Raw genomic sequence first — 24,074 nt, 5'->3', positions numbered from 1 at the left:
GTGGTGTAGATGATACTGGGTCTAGGCAGGTTATTCTCGTGGATGAGGAGAGTATAGTGGGGAAGTGTAAGAGATTAGGGGGGGAGGAGGAGGGTGTCAAGCGGAAAAGGAAAAAGGGTGTGGACAAAGGCACCATGGAAATGTTGCCTGTTGCTGTGGGTGAGGCCCTAACCAGAGAGAAAGAGCAGGTGGTCAGGGTGGGAGATAGAGAAGAGGAGGAAAGTGAGTCTGAGGAAGAGGATGAGGAGTTATTTTTTTCAGACTCCTCTTCAATTGGCCCAGAGATGACAGCCAGTCAACCAGAGGGGTCTAAGTACACGTTGATTGAACTGACAAGATTCCTGAATGAGACTAAGGGGAAAAAAGTTAATCTTGAGGTAGATAATGAAAAAGCAAATGAGGTAGATAATATACAAAAGTCAAATAAACAATAAAAAATGAACAGTAAACATTACACATACAGAAGTTTCAAAACAATAAAGACATTACAAATGTCATATTATATATATATATATGCAGTGTTGTAACAATGTACAAATGGTTAAAGCACACAAGTTAAAGTAAATAAACATAAATATGGGTTGTATTTACAATGGTGTTTGTTCTTCACTGGTTGCCCTTTTCTGGTGGCAACAAGTCACAAATCTTGCTGCTGTGATGGCACACTGTGGAATTTCACCCAGTAGATATGGGAGTTTATCAAAATTGGATTTGTTTTCGAATTCTTTGTGGATCTGTGTAATCTGAGGGAAATTCTCTCTCTCTCTCTCTCTCTCTCTCTCTCTCTCTCTCTCTCTCTCTCTCTCTCTCTCTCTCTTTCTCTTTCTCTTTCTCTTATATTTATATATATATATGTATGTGTGCAGCCTATGGGCCCTGGTCAAAAGTAGTGCACTATAGGACCTCCCGGGTGGCGCAGTGGTATAGGGCACTGCATTGCAGCGCTAGCTCTGCCACAAGAGACTCTGAGTTCGCGCCCAGGCTCTGCCGCGATGCACAATTGGCCTAGTGTCGTCCGGGTTAGGGAGGGTTTGGCCGGTAGGGATATCCTTGTCTCATCGCGCACCAGCGACTCCTGTGGTGGGCCGGGCGCAGTGCGCGCTAACCGAGGGGGCCAGGTACACGGTGTTTCCTCCGACACATTGGTGCGGCTGGCTTCCGGGTTGGAGGCGCGCTGTGTTAAGAAGCAGTGCGGCTTGGTTGGGTTGTGCTTCGGAGGACGCATGGCTTTCGACCTTCGCCTCTCCCGAGCCCGTACGGGAGTTGTAGCGATGAGACAAGATAGTAATTACTAGCGATTGGATACAACGAAAAGGGGGTTTAAAAAAAAGGAAAAAAAGTTGTGCACTATATAGGGAATAGGTCCCTGGTCAAAAGTAGTCTTTTTATAAAATCCATTTGATTGATTTGATTTGACCTGTCTCTCTAACGTTGTGTTAATGTGTTGTTGTCCTCCAGGAGTTTGCTGTCTCTCTAACGTTGTGTTAATGTGTTGTCCTCCAGGAGTTTGCTGTCTCTCTAACGTTGTGTTAATGTGTTGTTGTCCTCCAGGAGTTTGCTGTCTCTCTAACGTTGTGTTAATGTGTTGTTGTCCAGGAGTTTGCTGTCTCTCTAACATTGTGTTAATGTGTTGTCCAGGAGTTTGCTGTCTCTCTAACGTTGTGTTAATGTGTTGTTGTCCAGGAGTTTGCTGTCTCTGTAACGTTGTGTTAATGTGTTGTTGTCCAGGAGTTTGCTGTCTCTCTAACATTGTGTTAATGTGTTGTCCAGGAGTTTGCTGTCTCTCTAACATTGTGTTAATGTGTTGTCCAGGAGTTTGCTGTCTCTCTAACGTTGTGTTAATGTGTTGTTGTCCAGGAGTTTGCTGTCTCTCTAACGTTGTGTTAATGTGTTGTTGTCCAGGAGTTTGCTGTCTCTGTAACGTTGTGTTAATGTGTTGTTGTCCAGGAGTTTGCTGTCTCTGTAACGTTGTGTTAATGTGTTGTTGTCCTCCAGGAGTTTGCTGTCTCTCTAACGTTGTGTTAATGTGTTGTTGTCCAGGAGTTTGCTGTCTCTCTAACGTTGTGTTAATGTGTTGTTGTCCTCCAGGAGTTTGCTGTCTCTCTAACGTTGTGTTAATGTGTTGTTGTCCAGGAGTTTGCTGTCTCTGTAACGTTGTGTTAATGTGTTGTTGTCCAGGAGTTTGCTGTCTCTGTAACGTTGTGTTAATGTGTTGTTGTCCAGGAGTTTGCTGTCTCTCTAACATTGTGTTAATGTGTTGTTGTCCTCCAGGAGTTTGCTGTCTCTCTAACGTTGTGTTAATGTGTTGTTGTCCAGGAGTTTGCTGTCTCTGTAACGTTGTGTTAATGTGTTGTTGTCCAGGAGTTTGCTGTCTCTGTAACGTTGTGTTAATGTGTTGTTGTCCTCCAGGAGTTTGCTGTCTCTCTAACGTTGTGTTAATGTGTTGTTGTCCTCCAGGAGTTTGCTGTCTCTCTAACGTTGTGTTAATGTGTTGTCCAGGAGTTTGCTGTCTCTCTAACGTTGTGTTAATGTGTTGTCCTCCAGGAGTTTGCTGCGCTGACCAAGGAGGTGAATGTGTGTCGGGAGCATTTGATGGAGAGGGAAGAGGAGATCGCTGAGCTCAAGGCTGAGAGGAACAACACACGGGTCAGACACACCACACACACACACACACACACACACACACACACACACACACACACACACACACACACACACACACACACACACACACACACACACACACACACACACACAGTCCCCTTCCAGTCCCCAGCGTAGTCCATTAACAGTGTCAAACCCCCACTGGTTTGACCTGTGGGTATTAGTAGTGTATGTGTATTTTAGTAGTACATGTGTGTTTTAGTAGTGTTTACGTGTGAGTTTGAGAGGGCTTGCTTTCTGTTCTGAGGATTAGGTCACCCCTAATGAGTGGTTGACAGAGCACCCGCCCTCCCAGGTCACAGCGCAGACAGCCATAGGTTAATTCCCCTGTCTGTCACTTCTCTGCTCAGGCCTAGTGCCAGATGTACGGCTCTAACTGGTTATTCCACCTGCCAGTCTAGTTGCAATGAGCAGAGTCTGGGTCAGTCTAATTAGGAACGATGGACACTGACTGGGGAGAGGAGGGAGGGAGGAGGGATTAGAAAGAGGGGGAGGGAGGAGGAGAAAGGGGTGGGAGAGGGAGGATGGAGGGTAGAATATGGGAGGTAGAGGGGGGATATGAGGAGGGAAGGGGAGATTAAGGGATGAGTCTGGGCTTTGTCAGCCTGCAGCTCTGATGGGACCCCCCTGAGCTGCTCAACAACATGGGATTGAGCACAACACACACCACAACACACACTCATATGTGTAAGCATGTCTGTACTATTTCACAATCCTGTGTGTGTGTGTGTGTGTGTGTGTGTGTGTGTGTGTGTGTGTGTGTGTGTGTGTGTGTGTGTGTGTGTGTGTGTGTGGCGTGAACATGGCTGTTTGTAACTTGTGTATTCTGTGATGACCGTAGCGTCTCCTGGAACGTGTGTGTGTGTACCATGACATGTAACATCTGATGTGTATTCTGTGATGACTGTAGCTTCTCCTGGAGCATCTGGAGTGTCTGGTGTCTCGTCATGAACGCAGTCTGAGGATGACGGTGGTGAAGAGGCAGGCCCAGTCTCCTGCTGGGGTCTCCAGTGAGGTAGAGGTCCTCAAGGCACTCAAGTCCCTGTTTGAACACCACAAAGCCCTGGACGAGAAGGTTGGTAGGGGGGGGGGGGGGGGGGGGGGGATTGTCTGCCTGCTAATCTCTTCTTTTGTAGAGGTGTAATGGCAGTGTGTAAAATGATGGAGACTAATAATTGTCTGTCTGGTTTCCAGGTCAGGGAGAGACTGCGTGTGGCTTTAGAAAGATGCAGCCAGCTGGAAGAACAGCTCACATCACAACACAAAGAGGTAAGCCTCATCTGACCATCCTGTAGTTACCCTGTAGTTACCCTGTAGCAACCCTGTAGCTACCCTGTAGCAACCCTGTAGCAACCCTGTAGCAACCCTGTAGTTACCCTGTAGTTACCCTGTAGCAACCCTGTAGTTACCCTGTAGTTACCCTGTAGCAACCCTGTATTTACCCTGTATTTACCCTGTAGTAACCCTGTAGTAACCCTGTAGCAACCCTGTAGCAACCCTGTAGTAACCCTGTAGCAACCCTGTAGTAACCCTGTAGCTACCCTGTAGCAACCCTGTAGCAACCCTGTAGCAACCCTGTAGCAACCCTGTAGCAACCCTGTAGCTACCCTGTAGCTACCCTGTAGCAACCCTGTAGCTACCCTGTAGCTACCCTGTATTTACCCTGTAGCTACCCTGTATTTACCCTGTAGTAACCCTGTAGTTACCCTGTAGCTACCCTGTAGTTACCCTGTAGCTACCCTGTAGCTACCCTGTAGCTACCCTGTAGTAACCCTGTAGTTTAATCCTGTAGCAACCCTGTAGCTACCCTGTAGCTACCCTGTAGCTACCCTGTAGACAACCCTGTAGTAACCCTGTAGTAACCCTGTAGCAACTCTGTAGCAACTCTGTAGCAACCCTGTAGCAACCCTGTAGCAACCCTGTAGCAACCCTGTAGCAACCCTGTAGTTACCCTGTAGCTACCCTGTAGTTACCCTGTAGCAACCCTGTATCTACCCTGTAGTTACCCTGTAGTTACCCTGTAGTCTGTTGTTGTCTGTTGATGTTATACTGTCTTGTGATTACACAGTATATGTAATGTTATACTGTCTTGTGATTTCACAGGATCTGTAATGTTATACTGTCTTGTGTTTACACAGTATATGTGATGTTATACTGTCTTGTGTTTACACAGTATATGTGATGTTATACTGTCTTGTGTTTACACAGTATATGTGATGTTATACTGTCTTGTGATTACACAGGATCTGTAATGTTATACTGTCTTGTGATTACGCAGGATCTGTAATGTTATACTGTCTTGTGTTTACACAGTATATGTGATGTTATACTGTCTTGTGATTACACAGTATGTGTGATGTTATTTCGTCTTGTGATTACACAGTATCTGTAATGTTATACTGTCTTGTGAGTACACAGTATCTGTAATGTTATACTGTCTTGTGAGTACACAGTATCTGTGATGTTATACCATCTTGTGATTACACAGTATCTGTGATGTTATACCGTCTTGTGATTACACAATCTGTAATGTTGTCTTGTGATTACACAGCATTTGTAATGTTGTAGGGACATGAGTCACACATTGATATGAGACTTATTAACTGAGAGCTGGATCCTGGGACTCCACGAATGGACGTATACACACACAGAATGCACAGAGCTCTCAGAGGAGATGAGTCGTGAATGGGATTAAAATGGACAAAAGGGCTCGAGGATCATGGGAAAGTGGACTAGATTTTTCTCGTGTCCTCTGCATCTCTCCTTTGATTCCCTTCGTCTCAGAGAGTAGGGAATTAGCCTAGCAGTACAGTACACACGCACGCACACACACACATACACACTTTTCTCTTACGCTTCTCCGTGTGTGTGTGTGTCAGCCTGCATGAATGTGTGCGAGTAGGGCTGTCCCGGTAACCGTGGCCACAAACCCAGGCGGGTAACTGTCAGAAAGTGATCTATTTTCAGTTCAATGTACATTTATTTTGTGATGATCAGAAGTGTTTCTTCCCAGAGAGATATAAAGGGATAAATGAATGCTGTTATTCTACCTTGAAACAAGTGTCCCCCTCCGGTTAGTTAAATGACCCTCCGGTTAATTAAAGGACCCTCCGGTTAGTTAAAGGACCCTCCGGTTAGTTAGTTAAAGGACCCTCCGGTTAGTTAGTTAAAGGACCCTCCGGTTAGTTAGTTAAAGGACCCTCCGGTTAGTTAGTTAAAGGACCCTCCGGTTAGTTAGTTAAAGGACCCTCCGGTTAGTTAGTTAAAGGACCCTCCGGTTAGTTAGGTAAAGGACCCTCCGGTTAGTTAGGTAAAGGACCCTCCGGTTAGTTAGGTAAAGGACCCTCCGGTTAGTTAGTTAAAGGACCCTCCGGTTAGTTAGTTAAAGGACCCTCCGGTTAGTTAGTTAAAGGACCCTCCGGTTAGTTAGTTAAAGGACCCTCCGGTTAGTTAGGTAAAGGACCCTCCGGTTAGTTAGTTAAAGGACCCTCCGGTTAGTTAGTTAAAGGACCCTCCGGTTAGTTAGGTAAAGGACCCTCCGGTTAGTTAGGTAAAGGACCCTCTGGTTAGTTAGTTAAAGGACCCTCTGGTTAGTTAGTTAAAGGACCCTCCGGTTAGTTAGTTAAAGGACCCTCCGGTTAGTTAGTTAAAGGACCGTTTTGTAATTTGCATGACAATGTCTGTTCCATCTGTGGGATTATAAGATGACACGGAGAACAAGCCAACATTCATAACCGCCACAGCCGTGTGTGTGGCTACGTACTAATATTATCATCATAATATATGGCATTTAACAGACACTATTATCCAAAGGGACTTAGTCATGTGTGAATATGTTTTACCTACTGGTGGTCCCGGGAATCAAACCCACTATCCTGGAGTTGCAAGCTCTACCGACACGGCTGTGAAAGATGGGGAGAGCGTGTCTGCCTGGCCTGTGTAGGGATATATGTGTTTGTGTGGTTGGTCCCTGACCGGGGGCGGGCAGCACTAGAATAGTTGTGGTCAGGCTCACAGGGGGGAGATAAATGTGAGCACTATGGCGCAAGCGCGCAGCCGGTTTGCGTTCCGTGTTAGTTGTCTTTTTAACATGAACCCTTCGTTTCTTCTAATCATTAATGATGTGCTTCTCTTAGTGTCTGGGTTCTGTTGTGCTTTATTGGGTATTTATTGGTCTCCTATGTATTGGCTGGTCCAATCAAATGTCCCCTTTGGGGTATTAATAAAGTACTATCTTCTCCTAGATGTCCTATCTGAGAGAGCAGAATATCCAGAAGAGGTCGCTAGGCGACGGAATGGAAGGGCTCAACCACGACTCTGAAAACACCCCAAGCACAAACGGCAAGGTAGGAAACCTTTTATCCAGAGAGACTTAGTCAGTGTATTTAAATAAGGGAGATAAAACCACCACAAGACTTCGAAGGCCGTGCTCTGCACCATTTAATATCTACTGTCGTCCTCTCCCAACTAGCGGTAGAACGGCTCTCTGAGCCAGGAGGAGGACCAGGGGAAGGGTCAGGGGTTATAGGTCATGTCCTAGTTGTTTCTGTCTTTAAGAAACATAAACGCTGTCTTCTTCCTAGCGGTTGTCAGACGGCTCTCTGAGCCAGGAGGAGGACCAGGGGAAGGGTCAGGGGTTATAGGTCATGTCCTAGTTGTTTCTATCTTTAAGAAACCTAAACGCTGACTTGTCTGTAGAGGTCGTCAGACGGCTCTCTGAGCCAGGAGGAGGACCAGGGGAAGGGTCAGGGGTTATAGGTCATGTCCTAGTTGTTTCTATCTTTAAGAAACATAAACGCTGTCTTCTTCCTAGCGGTTGTCAGATGGCTCTCTGAGCCAGGAGGAGGACCAGGGGAAGGGTCAGGGGTTATAGGTCATGTCCTAGTTGTTTCTGTCTTTAAGAAACCTAAACGCTGACTTGTCTGTAGAGGTCGTCAGACGGCTCTCTGAGCCAGGAGGAGGACCAGGGGAAGGGTCAGGGGTTATAGGTCATGTCCTAGTTGTTTCTGTCTTTAAGAAACCTAAACGCTGACTTGTCTGTAGAGGTCGTCAGACGGCTCTCTGAGCCAGGAGGAGGACCAGGGGAAGGGTCAGGGGTTATAGGTCATGTCCTAGTTGTTTCTGTCTTTAAGAAACCTAAACGCTGACTTGTCTGTAGAGGTCGTCAGACGGCTCTCTGAGCCAGGAGGAGGACCAGGGGAAGATGGGAGAGCTGCAGGAGGTGGTGGCGAGACAGACGTCAGACCTGGGGCAGATGATGGAGCGCATGGCGGCCATGACGGGACGCATCAGCGAGCTGGAGGAGGACCTGGACACGGCGCGCAAGGACCTCATCAAGAGTGAAGACTTGAACACACGCCTGCAGAGAGACATACGAGAGGTACATACTGGATGTTAGCGTTACTAACACGCCTGCAGAGAGACGGGTGTGTTTTTATATAAGGATTGTGTATGTTTGTGTAATGGTGTGTGTGTGTGTTTACGAGTGTAGTGTGTGTGTGTGCTAAAAGTTTCCGTCTCTCTCTCTGTCCCGTCTAGTCTATGGCCCAGAAGGAGGACATAGAGGAGCGTATCGTCACCCTGGAGAAGAGGTACTTGGCAGCGCAGCGAGAGGCCACCTCCGTACACGACCTCAATGACAAGCTGGAGAACGAAGTGGCCAACAAGGAGTCCCTGTTCCGACAGGTCAGTACACACACACACACACACACACACCACACACCACACACACACCAATCGAACCAACAGCAAGATCGGAGCAGTCATGCCATGTAGAGACTATACACCAGTAAGGAAGCCTACAGTATCTCAGGTCTACAGCCCACCAGTAAGGAAGCCTACAGTATCTCAGGTCTACAGCCCACCAGTAAGGAAGCCTACAGTATCTCAGGTCTACAGCCCACCAGTAAGGAAGCCTGCAGTATCTCAGGTCTACAGCCCACCAGTAAGGAAGCCTGCAGTATCTCAGGTCTACAGCCCACCAGTAAGGAAGCCTGCAGTATCTCAGGGCTACAGCCCACCAGTAAGGAAGCCTACAGTATCTCAGGGCTACAGCCCACCAGTAAGGAAGCCTACAGTATCTCAGGTCTACAGCCCACCAGTAAGGAAGCCTGCAGTATCTCAGGTCTACAGCCCACCAGTAAGGAAGCCTGCAGTATCTCAGGGCTACAGCCCACCAGTAAGGAAGCCTACAGTATCTCAGGGCTACAGCCCACCAGTAAGGAAGCCTACAGTATCTCAGGTCTACAGCCCACCAGTAAGGAAGCCTGCAGTATCTCAGGTCTACAGCCCACCAGTAGGAAGCCTACAGTATCTCAGGGCTACAGCCCACCAGTAAGGAAGCCTACAGTTTCTCAGGTCTACAGCCCACCAGTAAGGAAGCCTACAGTATCTCAGGTCTACAGCCCACCAGTAAGGAAGCCTACAGTATCTCAGGTCTACAGCCCACCAGTAAGGAAGCCTACAGTATCTCAGGTCTACAGCCCACCAGTAAGGAAGCCTGCAGTATCTCAGGTCTACAGCCCACCAGTAAGGAAGCCTACAGTATCTCAGGTCTACAGCCCACCAGTAAGGAAGCCTGCAGTATCTCAGGTCTACAGCCCACCAGTAAGGAAGCCTGCAGTATCTCAGGTCTACAGCCCACCAGTAAGGAAGCATACAGTATCTCAGGGCTACAGCCCACCAGTAAGGAAGCCTACAGTATCTCACATCTACAGCCCACCAGTAAGGAAGCCTGCAGTATCTCAGGTCTACAGCCCACCAGTAAGGAAGCCTCAGTTGAGTTTTCCCACAAGGGTTTTTCCATTTTGGTTGGGTGTGTGTGTGTGTGTGGTGTATGTTGAGGATTTGTGTATGGGGGGTTAGTATGATTGTCGGCTCTTTCCGACAGCAGGAAGAGCCTGCAGGGTCCTGGACCCCCACTCGTGCATTCACAGACTGCACAACGCAGCAGGCACTGAATCAGACGCCTCAGACACATTCACTTCTCTCTCTCTGTTTTCTCTCTGGTCTGCCTGCTCTTCTCTTGTATGTCCTCTTCCCCTCCTTCTGTTTTCTTTCTTGCCTCGATCTCTTCTCTCTTTTTCTAATCTCTATTGGTGGTTTCTCTTTTAGTCTGGGCCTCCATGCTGCCAGAACTGGGCCAGCACGCTGCTGGAGGGGAGGGGAGAGGAGGGAGGGAGACGGCTAACAGAGAAGATAGCTAGCCTTGTTATAGCAGGGAGATTACATCCAGATTGGAGTTTGTTTATCACGTCATCCCCCAGGTCAACAAGACGGTACCTAAACACTGTATCAGACACCAGGCCAACAAGACGGTACCTAAACACTGTGTATCATCCCCCAGGCCAACAAGACGGTACCTAAACACTGTATCAGACACCAGGTCAACAAGACGGTACCTAAACACTGTATCAGACACCAGGCCAACAAGACGGTACCTAAACACTGTGTATCATCCCCCAGGCCAACAAGACGGTACCTAAACACTGTATCAGACACCAGGTCAACAAGACGGTACCTAAACACTGTATCAGACACCAGGCCAACAAGACGGTACCTAAACACTGTATCAGACACCAGGCCAACAAGACGGTGCATAAACACTGTGTATCATCCCGCAGGCCAACAAGACGGTACCTAAACACTGTATATCATCCCCCAGGCCAACAAGACGGTACCTAAACACTGTATATCATCCCCCAGGCCAACAAGACGGTACCTAAACACTGTGTATCATCCCCCAGGCCAACAAGACGGTACCTAAACACTGTGTATCATCCCCCAGGCCAACAAGACGGTACCTAAACACTGTGTATCATCCCCCAGGCCAACAAGACGGTACCTAAACACTGTGTATCATCCCCCAGGCCAACAAGACGGTACCTAAACACTGTATATCATCCCCCAGGCCAACAAGACGGTACCTAAACACTGTATATCATCCCCCAGGCCAACAAGACGGTACCTAAACACTGTATATCATCCCCCAGGCCAACAAGACGGTACCTAAACACTATATCATCCCCCAGGCCAACAAGACGGTACCTAAACACTATATCAGACACAATGTTTACTGATATGTCTTATTCTAAAGTGGTCAGAATCAGATCGGCTGCGTTTAAACAGGTGGTCTCGTTCTGATATTGTGGTCTGTCTGTTCCCAAGACGTAGGAAGAATCAGATCGGCTGTGTTTACACACGCGGTCTCGTTCTGATATTGTGGTCTGTCTGTTCCCAAGACGTAGGAAGAATCAGATCGGCTGCGTTTACACACGCGGTCTCGTTCTGATATTGTGGTCTGTCTGTTCCCAAGACGTAGGAAGAATCAGATCGGCTGCGTTTACACACGCGGTCTCGCTCTGATATTGTGGTCTGTCTGTTCCCAAGACGTAGGAAGAATCAGATCGGCTGCGTTTACACACGCGGTCTCGCTCTGATATTGTGGTCTGCCTGTTCCCAAGACGTAGGAAGAATCAGATCGGCTGCGTTTACACACGCGATCTCGTTCTGATATTGTGGTCTGCCTGTTCCCAAGACGTAGGAAGAATCAGATCGGCTGCGTTTACACACGCGGTCTCGTTCTGATATTGTGGTCTGCCTGTTCCCATGACGTAGGAAGAAGACATTCAGATGAAGAATGATAATCCGATAATCATCATCCTAATACATGGTTTTGACACCCCTGGATGACAATATTGATGATGTGTGTTTGATCTACAGACAGAGGAGAGGAACTGTTGTAATGTATTGATTAATGTTTGATCTACAGACAGAGGAGAGGAACCGTTGTAATGTATTGATTAATGTTTGATCTACAGACAGAGGAGAGGAACCGTTGTAATGTATTGATTAATATGATTGATTGATTGTGTTTGATCTGCAGACAGAGGAGAGGAACCGTTGTAATGTATTGATTAATATGATTGATTGATTGTGTTTGATCTGCAGACAGAGGAGAGGAACAGGCAGCTGCAGGAGCGTTTAGAGCTGGCCGAGCAGAAGCTGCAGCAGACCATCAGGAAGGCGGAGACTCTGCCCGAGGTGGAGGCGGAGCTAGCCCAGAGGGTGGCGGCCCTCACCAAGGTCAGTCTCGCCTCCACGCCGTCAAACATCATGCCTCCTGAGACACTCCGCTCCATTTCCCATCCTTTCCCCCGTGTGTGTGTGTGTGTGTGTGTGTGTGTGTGTGTACTTCGTTCCTCTAACTTTCTCATTCATCATTATTCAGGATCCATTCATGATTATCCATAATCGTGGTAACATCCACATTTTAAATATAGAAACGTTTAGAAACATATTCTGTTCCTATTTACAATAAAAGTGACACCATACGTAGTTCACAATTCAGTTTCTATTGGGGCAAAAACGTCATTTGAAACACAACCTTAAAATGCATCCAAGAGGTTTGCAGTCACCAGTCACCAGCTCGATGTATTCATTGTGTGCTAGGAATATGGGATCAAATACTAACCTGTGGACTACTTTAGGACACTAGAAGGGAATTTGTGAAAATACTTATGGAAGAAAAAAACCATATTAAAATGGGGCGACTATATACAGGGCGTTCGGGAAACTATTCAGACCCCTTGACCTTTTCCACATTTTGTTACGTTACAGCCTTATTCTAAAATTGATTTTAAAATATATATTTTCTTCCTGATCAATCTACACACAATACCCCATAATGACAAAGCAAAAAAAGTTTTTTTTGTTTCTATTTTTGCAAATGTATATATATATATATATATATATATATATATATATATATATATATATATATATATATATATAAATAAATAAAACATAAATAACTTATTTACACAAGTATTCAGACCCTTTGCTATGAGACTCGTGATTGAGCTCTGGTGCGTCCTGTTTCCATTGATCATCCTTGAGATGTTTCTGCAACTTGATTGGAGTCCACCTGTGGTAAATTTAATTGATTGGACATGATTTGGAAAGGCGCACACATGTCTATATAAGGTCCCACAGTTGACAGTGCATGTCAGGGCAAAAACCAAGAATTGAGGTCAAAGGAATTGTCCGTAGAGCTCTGAGACAGGATTGTGTTGAGGCACAGATCTGGGGAAGGATGCCAAAAAGATATCTCTCTCCTCTCTTTCCTCTCTTCCTTTTAACTCTTTAAGAGGCAGAGAGTTAAGTGTAGAACCTGTCACTGCCACACCACCCAGCTACCTCCACCCAGCTACCTCCACCCAGCCCTCTAGCTACCTCCACCCAGCTACCTCCACCCAGCTACCTCCACCCAGCTACCTCCACCCAGCTACTTCCACCCAGCCCTCTAGCTACCTCCACCCACCCAACCACCCAGCTACCTCCACCCAGCTACCTCCACCCAACCACCCAGCTACCTCCACCCAGCTACCTCCACCAACCACCCAGCTACCTCCACCAACCACCCAGCTACCTCCACCAACCACCCAGCTTCCTGCACCCAGCTACCTCCACCCAGCTACTTCCACCCAGCTACCTCCACCCAACCACCCAGCTACCTCCACCAACCACCCAGCTTCCTGCACCCAGCTACCTCCACCCAACCACCAAGCTACCTGCACCCAGCTACAGCCACCCAGCTACCTCCACCCAACCACCCAGCTTCCTGCACCCAGCTACCTCCACCCAACCACCCAGCTACCTCAACCCAGCTACAGCCACCCAGCTACCTCCACCCAGCTACCTCCACCCAACCACCCAGCTTCCTGCACCCAGCTACCTCCACCAACCACCCAGCTTCCTGCACCCAGCTACCTCCACCAACCACCCAGCTTCCTGCACCCAGCTACCTCCACCAACCACCCAGCTTCCTGTACCCAGCTACCTCCACCCAGCCACCCAGCTCCCTCCACCCAGCCACCCAGCTACCTCCACCCAGCTACCGCCACCCAGCTACCTCCACCCAACCACCCAGCTTCCTGCACCCAGCTACCTCCACCAACCACCCAGCTTCCTGCACCCAGCTACCTCCACCCAGCTACCGCCACCCAGCTACCTCCACCAACCACCCAGCTTCCTGCACCCAGCTACCTCAACCCAGCCACCCAGCTACCGCCACCCAGCTACCTCCACCCAACCACCCAGCTACCTCCACCCAACCACCCAGCTACCTCCACCCAACCACCCAGCTACCTCCACCCAACCACCCAGCTACCTCCACCCAACCACCCAGCTACCTCCACCCAACCACCCAGCTACCTCCACCAACCACCCAGCTACCTCCACCAACCACCCAGCTTCCTCCACCCAGCTACCTCCACCCAGCTACCGCCACCCAGCTACCTCCACCAACCACCCAGCTTCCTGCACCCAGCTACCTCAACCCAGCCACCCAGCTACCGCCACCCAGCTACCTCCACCCAACCACCCAGCTACCTCCACCCAACCACCCAGCTACCTCCACCCAACCACCCAGCTACCTCCACCCAACCACCCAGCTACCTCCACCCAACCACCCAGCTACCTCCACCCAACCACCCAGCTACCTCCACCAACCACCCAGCTACCTCCACCAACCACCCAGCTTCCTCCACCCAGCTACCGCCACCCAGCTACCGCCACCCAGCTACCGCCACCCAGCTACCGCCACCCAGCTACCGCCACCCAGCTACCGCCACCCAGCTACTTCCACCCAGCTACTTCCACCCAGCTACCTCCACCCAACCACCCAGCTACCTCCACCAACCACCCAGCTTCCTGCACCCAGCTACCTCCACCCAACCACCCAGCTTCCTGCACCCAGCTACCTCCACCCAACCACCCAGCTTCCTGCACCCAGCTACCTCCACCCAACCACCCAGCTTCCTGCACCCAGCTACCTCCACCCAACCACCCAGCTACCTCCACCCAACCACCCAGCTACCTCCACCCAGCCACCCAGCTACCTCCACCCAGCTACCTCCACCAACCACCTAGCTACCTCTACCCAACCACCCAGCTACCTTCACCCAACCACCCAGCTACCTCCACCCAACCACCCAGCTACCTCCACCCAACCACCCAGTTACCTCCACCCAACCACCCAGCTACCTCTACCCAACCACCCAGCTACCTCTACCCAACCACCCAGCTACCTCTACCCAACCACCCAGCTACCTCTACCCAACCACCCAGCTACCTCTACCCAACCACCCAGCTACCTCTACCCAACCACCCAGCTACCTCTACCCAACCACCCAGCTACCTCTACCCAACCACCCAGCTACCTCCACCCAGCTACCTCCACCCAACCACCCAGCTACCTCCACCCAACCACCCAGCTACCTCCACCCAACCACCCAGCTACCTCCACCCAACCACCCAGCTACCTCCACCCAACCACCCAGCTACCTCCACCCAACCACCCAGCTACCTCTACCCAGCCACCCAGCTACCTCTACCCAGCCACCCAGCTACCTCCACCCAACCACCCAGCTTCCTGCACCCAGCTACCTCCACCCAACCACCCAGCTACCTCAACCCAGCTACAGCCACCCAGCTACCTCCACCCAGCTACCGCCACCCAGCTACCTCCACCCAACCACCCAGCTTCCTGCACCCAGCTACCTCCACCAACCACCCAGCTTCCTGCACCCAGCTACCTCCACCAACCACCCAGCTTCCTGCACCCAGCTACCTCCACCAACCACCCAGCTTCCTGCACCCAGCTACCTCACCCCAGCCACCCAGCTACCTCCACCCAGCCACCCAGCTACCTCCACCCAGCTACCGCCACCCAGCTACCTCCACCCAACCACCCAGCTTACTGCACCCAGCTACCTCCACCAACCACCCAGCTTCCTGCACCCAGCTACCTCCACCCAGCTACCGCCACCCAGCTACCTCCACCAACCACCCAGCTTCCTGCACCCAGCTACCTCAACCCAGCCACCCAGCTACCGCCACCCAGCTACCTCCACCCAACCACCCAGCTACCTCCACCCAGCCACCCAGCTACCGCCACCCAGCTACCTCCACCCAACCACCCAGCTACCTCCACCCAACCACCCAGCTACCTCCACCCAACCACCCAGCTACCTCCACCAACCACCCAGCTACCTCCACCAACCACCCAGCTTCCTCCACCCAGCTACCGCCACCCAGCTACCGCCACCCAGCTACCGCCACCCAGCTACCGCCACCCAGCTACCGCCACCCAGCTACCGCCACCCAGCTACTTCCACCCAGCTACTTCCACCCAGCTACTTCCACCCAGCTACCTCCACCCAACCACCCAGCTACCTCCACCAACCACCCAGCTTCCTGCACCCAGCTACCTCCACCCAACCACCCAGCTTCCTGCACCCAGCTACCTCCACCCAACCACCCAGCTTCCTGCAACCAGCTACCTCCACCCAACCACCCAGCTACCTCTATCCAGCCACCCAGCTACCTCCACCAAACCACCCAGCTACCTCTATCCAGCCACCCAGCTACCTCTATCCAGCCACCCAGCTACCTCTATCCAGCCACCCAGCTACCTCTATCCAGCCACCCAGCTACCTCTATCCAGCCACCCAGCTACCTCTATCCAGCCACCCAGCTACCTCTATCCAGCCACCCAGCTACCTCTATCCAGCCACCCAGCTACCTCCACCCAGCCACCCAGCTACCTCCACCCAGCCACCCAGCTACCTCCACCCAACCACCCAGCTACCTCCACCCAACCACCCAGCTACCTCCACCCAACCACCCAGCTACCTCCACCCAACCACCCAGCTACCTCCACCCAACCACCCAGCTTCCTGCACCCAGCTACCTCCACCCAGCCACCCAGCTACCGCCACCCAGCTACCTCCACCAACCACCCAGCTTCCTGCACCCAGCTACCTCCACCCAGCTACCTCCACCAACCACCCAGCTTCCTGCACCCAGCTACCTCCACCCAGCCACCCAGCTACTGCCACCCAGCTACCTCCACCCAACCACCCAGCTACCTCCACCAACCACCCAGCTTCCTGCACCCAGCTACCTCCACCCAACCACCCAGCTACCTCCACCAACCACCCAGCTTCCTGCACCCAGCTACCTGCACCCAGCCACCCAGCTACCGCCACCCAGCTACCTCCACCAACCACCCAGCTTCCTGCACTCAGCTACCTCCACCCAGCCACCCAGCTACCTCCACCCAGCTACCTCCACCCAGCTACCTCCACCCAGCTACCTCCACCCAGCTACCTCCACCCAGCTACCTCCACCCAGCTACCTCCACCCAGCTACCTCCACCCAGCTACCTCCACCCAGCCACCCAGCTACCGCCACCCAGCTACCTCCACCAACCACCCAGCTTCCTGCACCCAGCTACCTCCACCCAGCTACCTCCACCAACCACCCAGCTTCCTGCACCCAGCTACCTCCACCCAGCCACCCAGCTACTGCCACCCAGCTACCTCCACCCAACCACCCAGCTACCTCCACCAACCACCCAGCTTCCTGCACCCAGCTACCTCCACCCAACCACCCAGCTACCTCCACCAACCACCCAGCTTCCTGCACCCAGCTACCTGCACCCAGCCACCCAGCTACCGCCACCCAGCTACCTCCACCAACCACCCAGCTTCCTGCACTCAGCTACCTCCACCCAGCCACCCAGCTACCTCCACCAACCACCCATCTTCCTGCACCCAGCTACCTCCACCCAGCCACCCAGCTACCTCCACCCAGCTACCTCCACCCAGCTACCTCCACCCAGCTACCTCCACCCAGCTACCTCCACCCAGCTACCTCCACCCAGCTACCTCCACCCAGCTACCTCCACCCAGCTTCCTGCACCCAGCTACCTCCACCCAGCCACCCAGCTACCTCCACCCAGCCACCCAGCTACCTCCACCCAGCTACCTCCACCCAGCTACCTCCACCCAACCACCCAGCTACCTCCACCCAGCCACCCAGCTACCTCCACCCAGCTACCTCCACCAACCACCCAGCTACCTCCACCAACCACCCAGCTACCTCCACCAACCACCCAGCTACCTCTACCCAACCACCCAGCTACCTTCACCCAACCACCCAGCTACATTTTACATTACATTTAAGTCATTTAGCAGACGCTCTTATCCAGAGCGACTTACAAATTGGTGCATTCACCTAATGACATCCAGTGGAACAGCCACTTTACAATAGTGCATCTAGATCTTTTAAGGGGGGGGGGGGGCAGAAGGATTGCTTTATCCTATCCTAGGTATTCCTTGAAGAGGTGGGGTTTCAGGTGTCTCCGGAAGGTGGTGATTGACTCCGCTGTCCTGGCGTCGTGAGGGAGTTTGTTCCACCATTGGGGTGCCAGAGCAGCGAACAGTTTTGACTGGGCTGAGCGGGAACTGTACTTCCTCAGTGGTAGGGAGGCGAGCAGGCCAGAGGTGGATGAACGCAGTGCCCTGGTTTGGGTGTAGGGCCTGATCAGAGCCTGAAGGTACTGAGGTGCCGTTCCCCTCACAGCTCCGTAGGCAAGCACCATGGTCTTGTAGCGGATGCGAGCTTCAACTGGAAGCCAGTGGAGAGAGCGGAGGAGCGGGGTGACGTGAGAGAACTTGGGAAGGTTGAACACCAGACGGGCTGCGGCGTTCTGGATGAGTTGTAGGGGTTTAATGGCACAGGCAGGGAGCCCAGCCAACAGCGAGTTGCAGTAATCCAGACGGGAGATGACAAGTGCCTGGATTAGGACCTGCGCCGCTTCCTGTGTGAGGCAGGGTCGTACTCTGCGGATGTTGTAGAGCATGAACCTACAGGAACGGGCCACCGCCTTGATGTTGGTGGAGAACGACAGGGTGTTGTCCAGGATCACGCCAAGGTTCTTAGCGCTCTGGGAGGAGGACACAATGGAGTTGTCAACCGTGATGGCGAGATCATGGAACGGACAGTCCTTCCCCGGGAGGAAGAGCAGCTCCGTCTTGCCGAGGTTCAGCTTGAGGTGGTGATCCGTCATCCACACTGATATGTCTGCCAGACATGCAGAGATGCGATTCGCCACCTGGTCATCAGAAGGGGGAAAGGAGAAGATTAATTGTGTGTCGTCTGCATAGCAATGATAGGAGAGACCATGTGAGGTTATGACAGAGCCAAGTGACTTGGTGTATAGCGAGAATAGGAGAGGGCCTAGAACAGAGCCCTGGGGGACACCAGTGGTGAGAGCGCGTGGTGAGGAGACAGATTCTCGCCACGCCACCTGGTAGGAGCGACCTGTCAGGTAGGACGCAATCCAAGCGTGGGCCGCGCCGGAGATGCCCAACTCGGAGAGGGTGGAGAGGAGGATCTGATGGTTCACAGTATCAAAGGCAGCCGATAGGTCTAGAAGGATGAGAGCAGAGGAGAGAGAGTTAGCTTTAGCAGTGCGGAGCGCCTCCGTGATACAGAGAAGAGCAGTCTCAGTTGAGTGACTAGTCTTGAAACCTGACTGATTTGGATCAAGAAGGTCATTCTGAGAGAGATAGCAGGAGAGCTGGCCAAGGACGGCACGTTCAAGAGTTTTGGAGAGAAAAGAAAGAAGGGATACTGGTCTGTAGTTGTTGACATCGGAGGGATCGAGTGTAGGTTTTTTCAGAAGGGGTGCAACTCTCGCTCTCTTGAAGACGGAAGGGACGTAGCCAGCGGTCAAGGATGAGTTGATGAGCGAGGTGAGGTAAGGTAGAAGGTCTCCGGAAATGGTCTGGAGAAGAGAGGAGGGGATAGGGTCAAGCGGGCAGGTTGTTGGGCGGCCGGCCGTCACAAGACGCGAGATTTCATCTGGAGAGAGAGGGGAGAAAGAGGTCAAAGCACAGGGTTGGGCAGTGTGAGCAGAACCAGCGGTGTCGTTTGACTTAGCAAACGAGGATCGGATGTCGTCGACCTTCTTTTCAAAATGGTTGACGAAGTCGTCTGCAGAGAGGGAGGAGGGGGGGGGAGGGGGAGGAGGATTCAGGAGGGAGGAGAAGGTGGCAAAGAGCTTCCTAGGGTTAGAGGCAGATGCTTGGAATTTAGAGTGGTAGAAAGTGGCTTTAGCAGCAGAGACAGAAGAGGAAAATGTAGAGAGGAGGGAGTGAAAGGATGCCAGGTCCGCAGGGAGGCGAGTTTTCCTCCATTTCCGCTCGGCTGCCCGGAGCCCTGTTCACCCAACCACCCAGCTACCTCCACCCAACCACCCAGCTACCTCTACCCAACCACCCAGCTACCTCTACCCAACCACCCAGCTACCTCTACCCAACCACCCAGCTACCTCTACCCAACCACCCAGCTACCTCTACCCAACCACCCAGCTACCTCTACCCAACCACCCAGCTACCTCTACCCAACCACCCAGCTACCTCTACCCAACCACCCAGCTACCTCTACCCAACCACCCAGCTACCTCTACCCAACCACCCAGCTACCTCTACCCAACCACCCAGCTACCTCCACCCAGCTACCTCCACCCAACCACCCAGCTACCTCCACCCAACCACCCAGCTACCTCCACCCAACCACCCAGCTACCTCCACCCAACCACCCAGCTACCTCCACCCAACCACCCAGCTACCTCCACCCAACCACCCAGCTACCTCCACCCAACCACCCAGCTACCTCCACCCAACCACCCAGCTACCTCCACCCAACCACCCAGCTACCTCCACCCAACCACCCAGCTACCTCCACCCAACCACCCAGCTACCTCTACCCAGCCACCCAGCTACCTCCACCCAACCACCCAGCTTCCTGCACCCAGCTACCTCCACCCAACCACCCAGCTACCTCCACCAACCACCCAGCTACCTCCACCCAGCTACCTCCACCCAACCACCCAACCACCTCCACCCAGCTACCTCCACCCAACCACCCAACCATCTCCACCCAGCTACCTCCACCCAACCACCCAGCTACCTCCACCCAGCTACCTCCACCCAACCACCCAGCTACCTCCACCCAGCTACCTCCACCCAACCACCCAGCTACCTCCACCCAGCTACCTCCAGTCTCTTGTTATTGTAATTAAATCCTGTCTAGTAATCTCTGCTGAAGTCCTGTCTGTCAGTCCGCGGTCTTTAGTCCTGTCTGCAGTCTTTAGTCCTGTTTGCCAGTTCGGTCTTTAGTCCTGTCTGCCAGTCTGCTGTCTTTAGTCCAGTCTGCGGTCTTTAGTCCTGTCTGTCAGTCTGCGGTCTTTAGTCCTGTCTGTCAGTCTGCGGTCTTTAGTCCTGTCTGTCTGTCTGCAGTCTTTAGTCCTGTCTGCCAGTTCGGTCTTTAGTCCTGTCTGCCAGTTCGGTCTTTAGTACTGTCGGCCGGTCCGCGGTATTTAGCTGCACTAAAACTCTATTCTCTCTTGTCCTAAAGTACCTCCTGCTCTCTCTCTTGCTCTCATCTCTCACACTGTTGTCTTCTCCTCTCTGTTCATCGTTTGGTCTGTCCTCAACCTTTACCCCCCTCCTCCCCAACCTCCCTAGCCTGACACCTCGAGCTCTAAGGACGCCAAGACACACAGGAAGGTACACTGGCTACAATCACCCCTAAACCTCCCCCAATACCCTCACACCCCAGCCCCATCTCTTACCCCCGCCCAGTGGTCTAACTCTGCCTGCTTAGCTTGGCACTGCTGATCTATGTTTAAAGTGTATTTCTGTGCAAAACTCCTCTCCCCCAGCCTCTAATAATAGTTTATGATCTGACACAAACAGGAAGTGCTACTTAATTTGCTCAGAGGGTCTAGGAACCCCCTCCTACCAGGGTTTTAGAATAGTGCCGGGACACTAAGGAGACCGCTTTCTCCGGACTAATTGGCTTTTCCAAACTCGCACTGGCATGTTGATTCACTTTATGTTTTAATGTTCAAATGTTTTTGGTTACTTTGGATCACCCCGCGCTGGATTGCTACAGTATACTTCCCTTTAGCCAGTAACTCTCTCCCCTTTCCACATTTGTCTAAGCACACTGTAGAGCCATTAACATGAGAACAGTTTCCCCTTCTTCCCCCCTCAGATCCCCTTGTTTCTAGTCTGTGTATCCTGTCTGGAATGTAGTCATGGTGCTTTTATGGGGCTTGGCTGTACTGCTCCGTGTCCCTCTGTCATGTCCCCTGTCTCTGCTGGTGCATGGCTGCTACTGGCTGGCTGTAGTTGGTTCTTGGTGCTGGTGTTTGTGGGTAGATGGGCACCTCAACCCCCCCCATATAACCCCTAACATGAACCTATATGGTATCAAGCCTCTGACTGGGACTTTTCAGTTCCATCCTTCTCCAGGTTCATTTGTATTGATCTGAAAGAAGCTTACACACCTAGCCAGCCCTCTTCAACTTCCCCAGTCCTCTTACCGACCCAGCCCTCTCAGATCTGTACAAATTCCTAAAGGGTAGAGCTTAGGGAATGTATTATTTTTGTTGTTGCAAGGATGAGGGGTTTGACTCTGTCTGTCCCGCAGGCGGAGGAGCGTCATGGCAACGTGGAGGAGAGGGTGAGGCAGATGGAGACTCAGCTGGAGGAGAAGAACCAGGAACTGCTCAGGGTGAGACGGATAGGGTCAAAGGTCGTCCGTCTGGCAGTCAGTCTGTGTTGTTGGGCAGAAGTTGGTGAATGTTTACAGATGTGGTCATTGGACTGTCTGATTTTAACATTGTACTTTCATTGTAGACAATATATTCACCCTCATTCTCATTCAAATAAGTAATTGAAGATTTTACCTCATACAACCAAAGATCCATTAATTAACAGAAAATGGAAAGAAAACAATTAAAATGTGTGTTGTGAAATGTTTCCTTTCATAAAGGAACCGCTAGGTTTTTCTGCTCTGCCTGGCTAGCTTTTCTGATTAGTGTTTGTGTTGTGAAGGCGCGCCAGAGGGAGAAGATGAACGAGGAGCACAACAGGCGTCTGTCGGAGACGGTGGACAAGCTGCTGTCAGAGTCCAACGAGAGGCTACAGCTTCACCTCAAGGAGAGGATGTCTGCCCTAGAGGACAAGGTGGGTGGGTTAGGTTACACCCTAGAGGACAAGGTGGGTGGGTTAGGATACACCCTAGAGGACAAGGTGGGTGGGTTAGGATACACCCTAGAGGACAAGGTGGGTGGGTTAGGTTACACCCTAGAGGACAAGGTGGGTGGGTTAGGTTACACCCTAGAGGACAAGGTGGGTGGGTTAGGTTACACCCTAGAGGACAAGGTGGGTGGGTTAGGTTACACCCTAGAGGACAAGGTGGGTGGGTTAGGTTACACCCTAGAGGACAAGGTGGGTGGGTTAGGATACACCCTAGAGGACAAGGTGGGTGGGTTAGGTTACACACTAGAGGACAAGGTGGGTGGGTGGGTGGGTGGGTTAGGTTACACCCTAGAGGACAAGGCGGGTGGGTTAGGATACACCCTAGAGGACAAGGTGGGTGGGTTAGGTTACACCCTAGAGGACAAGGTGGGTGGGTTAGGTTACACCCTAGAGGACAAGGTGGGTGGGTTAGGTTACACCCTAGAGGACAAGGTGGGTGGGTTAGGTTACACCCTAGAGGACAAGGTGGGTGGGTTAGGATACACCCTAGAGGACAAGGCGGGTGGGTTAGGTTACACCCTAGAGGACAAGGCAGGTGGGTTAGGATACACCCTAGAGGACAAGGTGGGTGGGTTAGGATACACCCTAGAGGACAAGGTGGGTGGGTTAGGATACACCCTAGAGGACAAGGTGGGTGGGTTAGGATACACCCTAGAGGACAAGGCGGGTGGGTTAGGATACACCCTAGAGAACAAGGCGGGTGGGTTAGGATACACCCTAGAGGACAAGGCGGGTGGGTTAGGTTACACCCTAGAGGACAAGGTGGGTGGGTTAGGATACACCCTAGAGGACAAGGTGGGTGGGTTAGGTTACACCCTAGAGGACAAGGTGGGTGGGTTAGGATACACCCTAGAGAACAAGGCGGGTGGGTTAGGATACACCCTAGAGGACAAGGTGGGTGGGTTAGGATACACCCTAGAGGACAAGGTGGGTGGGTTAGGTTACAGCTTCACCTCAAGGAGAGGATGTCTGCCCTAGAGGACAAGGTGGGTGGGTTAGGTTACACCCTAGAGGACAAGGTGGGTGGGTTAGGTTACACCCTAGAGGACAAGGTGGGTGGGTTAGGTTACAGCTTCACCTCAAGGAGAGGATGTCTGCCCTAGAGGACAAGGTGGGTGGGTTAGGTTACAGCTTCACCTCAAGGAGAGGATGTCTGCCCTAGAGGACAAGGTGGGTGGGTTAGGTTACACCCTAGAGGACAAGGTGGGTGGGTTAGGTTACAGCTTCACCTCAAGGAGAGGATGTCTGCCCTAGAGGACAAGGTGGGTGGGTTAGGTTACAGCTTCACCTCAAGGAGAGGATGTCTGCCCTAGAGGACAAGGTGGGTGGGTTAGGTTACAGCTTCACCTCAAGGAGAGGATGTCTGCCCTAGAGGACAAGGTGGGTGGGTTAGGTTACAGCTTCACCTCAAGGAGAGGATGTCTGCCCTAGAGGACAAGGTGGGTG

The 24,074-nt window shown here is 51.9% G+C and overlaps 1 protein-coding gene across 1 annotated transcript; it reads left to right on the top strand.

The window, feature by feature from the left end:
* Positions 1-284: 284 nt before the first annotated feature.
* LOC129849000 (liprin-alpha-1-like) lies at positions 285-22,613 on the top strand (the record flags this gene model as incomplete). Its single annotated transcript, XM_055916082.1, has 13 exons — positions 285-377; positions 2,179-2,193; positions 2,362-2,376; positions 2,545-2,646; positions 3,575-3,739; positions 3,859-3,933; positions 6,909-7,010; positions 7,823-8,044; positions 8,203-8,349; positions 11,614-11,748; positions 21,045-21,086; positions 22,015-22,098; positions 22,422-22,613. Coding segments are annotated over exons 1-13 (1,389 nt in total), but the record flags the coding sequence as incomplete, so codon positions are not given.
* Positions 22,614-24,074: the final 1,461 nt, after the last annotated feature.

The sequence above is a fragment of the Salvelinus fontinalis genome, unplaced genomic scaffold, assembly GCF_029448725.1.
Source record: "Salvelinus fontinalis isolate EN_2023a unplaced genomic scaffold, ASM2944872v1 scaffold_1330, whole genome shotgun sequence".
NCBI lineage: Eukaryota > Metazoa > Chordata > Actinopteri > Salmoniformes > Salmonidae > Salvelinus > Salvelinus fontinalis.
Note: the sequence above shows the minus strand (reverse complement) of the source record. Positions and strands in the feature narration are given on the sequence as shown.